Below are 4105 nucleotides of genomic sequence, written 5' to 3'. Positions count from 1 at the left end.
AAGTGAAAAAAGAAAAAAAAGTCTTTTTTTTTTTCCCCCCTTCCACTTTGATTCTCTTCCAGAAGGAGGAGGAGATGGTGAATCACAGTACAGAAAGGGTGGAGAGCACAAGGCGGTGAGCTGGCAGAATCGTTAGCACACCGGGCGAAATGTTTAGCGGTATTTCGTCTGCCGTTACGTTCTGAGTTCAAATTCTGCTGAGGTCGACTTTGCCTTTCATCCTTTCGGGGTCGATAAATTAAGTACCAGTTATCCACTGGAGTCGATGTAATCGACTTAACCCCTTTGTCTGTCCTTGTTTGTCCTCTCTATGTTTAGCCCCTTGTGGGCAATAAAGAAATAAGAAAGGTTGGAGAGCAGCAGTATAATAAATCTGTACGGTGGGGGAAGAAAGAGATATATATATATATATATATAGGAACAAGGTTTGAGGTCAGAAGCACACAGTGGTAGCTGTAGTGAGTGGGGGGAGGGGCAATATCAGAGTTGACACCGTTCTATAGGATAGGGAACAAACATCATGCTCTGTTTTAGAAGACAGATGCCCATTGGATGCAAATGTCTTAACAAGGGGATCTCTAAAGCAGTGGTTCTCAACTGGGGTCAACATAAGATTTTGCTGTTGAAACTTATGTGCAATAAACTGATTATACTTCTACAATAAATGAAATACTTAAATTTTTCTTATACAATTCATAATAAAATTTCTCCAGCAAAGAAGATTTGAAGAAGGAATTGTAATATCATCGGACTATAGATAACCAAATTACAACAGGTATATAGTCCATTTTTTGTTTTATAGTGCATTGTTGTACCATTCAAAACTTTTCATTCTTTACAAACAATACACAATGCTTCAAGCGAACTACAATACTCTCCTATAATTATAGGAATTTTTAGACACTGAACAGCTGGGAATGTCCACCCATGTAAAATAAGAATCAAAGAGGTCCATAGGCAAAAAATGGTTGAGAAACACTGCTCTAAAATGTTGCTTGATTGACTAAAAATAACAACCAAATTTCCTTCACATCAAACCCTGATACTTTTATTAAATCAAATACTGTAGTTCTAGGCACATATCAAAACGAATAAGTTTGAGAACGGAACATGGTGATCACAGCTTTAAGAACTGTACAAAATCAAGTGAGTCAAGGCGAATGAACAACGACCAACTCAAGCTAATGTGGGAGCATTTATGGGATGATTGGACCTACTTAAAATGATACACAAATTACAAACATGAGAAAGAAAGATCATGTTGGATAGAAAAGCTCAGGGGTTTAACCTTTAGCATTTAAACCGGCCACATCCGGCCAAAAGTATTCTGCCTGTTTTATGTTCAAACTGGTCAGATCTGGTCTCTCACATCAATCCTACAATATCGTTTTAAAAATTAACAGTTACCTCATAAAAATCTCATAGCTACAAGATAATGCATGATTAGTTCAAAATGATGTGGATAAAAAAGCATTAATTTTGGCAGAATAATGCGAACACTAAAGGGTTAAAATGCAAAACAAACATTTTACATACTTGGAAGTTTGCCCTTATTGCAAATGCAAAATGGCCGACGAGTGTCATTTTTATTTTTTGAAAGACATTCTTGAATTGTGTTCTCTGTACGAAAATCGTAATAACAAAAACAACAGTATTCAGTTTGACCAAGCTTGTTTTTGTAAGTCCTGTAAAAAGAGAGAGAAAAAAACAACAAAAAAAAAAAACACCACTGTTAATATAAAATTGGAGCAGCAGACAACATACCATGAAGAATACTCAGTTCTTTCTTTACCAGAGTCTTTGAAATACTATCATTGCTTTCATCATCATCATCGTCGTCATCATCATCACTTTAACTTTTCCATGAGTCAGATGGATGTCAAGGCAGAGTTTCTACAGCCTGTCAACAATCTTCAATCTATTCCTATGCAAGGAAATGGTTCCCTTTCTCTGGACTTCTATTCAATGATGACAACAGACTGATGACATCACTTCCATGATAGTGATATTTATATGTGGCAATCACATAATGTTAAGAAAAGGAGACACAAGCATCTATATACACATATACACTTGCGTACATGCGTGTGCACACACACACACACACACACAAAAACTACTCTTCAAAAGTATAAAGCCAGAAGATTGTCTTTTTTTTTCTTTCTGGTGAACTATACGACTGAAATTCATGAAACTCACCTCTAGATAGGAAATAGAATAGAAGAAGACATTGCAATATTCAAATTTATGGAAATCCAAAAAAAATCTTTTATTCTTTTACTTGTTTGAGTCATTCAACTGTGGCCATGTTAGAGCACCGTCTTTAGTCGAACAAATCGACCCCAAGGACTTATTCTTTCTAAGCCTAGTACTTATTCTATTGGTTTCTTTTCCTGAACCGCTAAGTTACAGGGACGTAAACACACCAGCATCGGTTGTCAAGCAATGCTGGAGGAACAGACGTGCAAACAAACAGACACACACACACACACACATATATATGCAACAGGCTTCTTCCAGTTTCCATCTACCAAATCTATGCACAAGGCTTTGGTTAGTCCAAGGCTATAGTAGAAGACACTTGCCCAAGGTGTCATGCAGTGGGACTGAACCTGGAACCATGTGGTTGGTAAGCAAGCTACTAACCACACAGCCACTCCTGTGCCTATTAATGATAATAATAAAAATAACAACAACAACAACAACAATAATAATAATAATAATAACCACTTACCATTTTTGTGAAGCAGAAATAACTATACTGGAGAGAAAAATCAAAATTGCAATGTGCTGAAAAACAACAATAATAATAATAATAATAATAATAATAATTTCTACTGAAGGCACAAGGTTTGAAATTTGGTGGGAGGGGACTAGCCGATCACACCAACCCCAGTGTTCAACCGGTACTTATTTTATCGACCCTAAAAGGATGAAAGGCAAAGTTGACCTTGGTGGAATTTGAACTCAACAGACGAAATACTGCTAAGCATTTTGGCTGGTGTGCTAACGATTCTGCCAGCTCAATAATAATGGTTTCGTTTATTTGCCACCAGGGCAAAGGACGAGGGGGACAAAGTGTGGGGTTTCACATATAATGAAATGATAAAATAAATAAACAAAGAAAGTAAGTACACATGGTATACAATGAAAGGGAGGGGGAAAATATATAGCAAACAAAAGTTTAAAAAAATAAAGGGAGGGAGTGATTGAGATGTGGCCCGTCTGATACAGGATGACCTCTAGGGATAATCGAGGAACCCCACTGTCCAAGATCTCCCTGAACATCAAGGGTAAATGTCCTCTCCAATTTTCCTTTCTCCAAACCATAATGGCTACCTGAAGGTATGTGGCTTTGTGGTTAGTGTACTTGACTCAGGATTGTAAAGCCAGGAGTTCAATTCCCAGCAGTGTGCTGTGTTCTTGAACAAGACACTTTATTTCACATTGCTCCATCCAGTATACTTTAGCCGGACAAAATGAGTAGTACCAGTAATTCAAAAGGGCCAGCCTTGTCACATTCTGTGTCACTCTGAATCTCCCTGAGAAAAGCATTAAGGGTATGCTGAACTGGTTCACGGTCATAATTTCATAACTGGACTGTGTGTGTGTGTGTGTGTGTGAATGCACACTTAGTCTTTCTCTCTCAATTAAGAGGCTCTCTAACATTTGAAGAAAATATTACAAGATAAAGTAAATAAATAAAAGATAAATATTCATGTAACCATTTTAGAAACGTAACAGAGAAATCATTACTTAAAGTGAAAATATATATGTGTGTATATATATATATATATATATATATATATATACACACACACACATCGTCATCATCGTTTAACGTCCGCCTTCCATGCTAGCATGGGTTGGACGATTTGACTGAGGACTGGTGAAACCGGATGGCAACACCAGGCTCCAATCTAATTTGGCAGAGTTTCTACAGCTCGATGCCCTTCCTAACGCCAACCACTCAGAGAGCGTAGTGGGTGCTTTTACGTGTCACCCGCACGAGCTACCCGGCGTTGCCCGGGAATGAAATTGTTGCTTATTGGTACTTGGAAACTTTTACAATAATTAAAATGGGGCTTAAATGAAAAAAATTCAC

General features: G+C 37.4%; 1 protein-coding gene across 1 annotated transcript in view; it reads right to left on the bottom strand.

Moving 5' to 3' along the window:
* LOC106874402 (uncharacterized) overlaps positions 1 to 4105 on the bottom strand; it is a 21802-nt gene that overhangs the window by 7708 nt on the left and 9989 nt on the right. Inside the window, exons 2-3 of the mRNA XM_052972512.1 lie at positions 2735 to 2790; positions 1537 to 1685 (exon numbers count right to left, since the gene is read on the bottom strand). Coding sequence (XP_052828472.1) covers positions 1537 to 1685; positions 2735 to 2790 — 205 coding nt within the window. The remainder of the gene's footprint in view (positions 1 to 1536; positions 1686 to 2734; positions 2791 to 4105) is intronic.

Source organism: Octopus bimaculoides, chromosome 13, assembly GCF_001194135.2.
Source record: "Octopus bimaculoides isolate UCB-OBI-ISO-001 chromosome 13, ASM119413v2, whole genome shotgun sequence".
In the NCBI taxonomy this organism is placed as follows: Eukaryota; Metazoa; Mollusca; class Cephalopoda; order Octopoda; family Octopodidae; genus Octopus; species Octopus bimaculoides.
The sequence above is the reverse complement of the archived record's forward strand: the minus strand, read 5'-3'. Positions and strand labels throughout refer to the sequence as shown.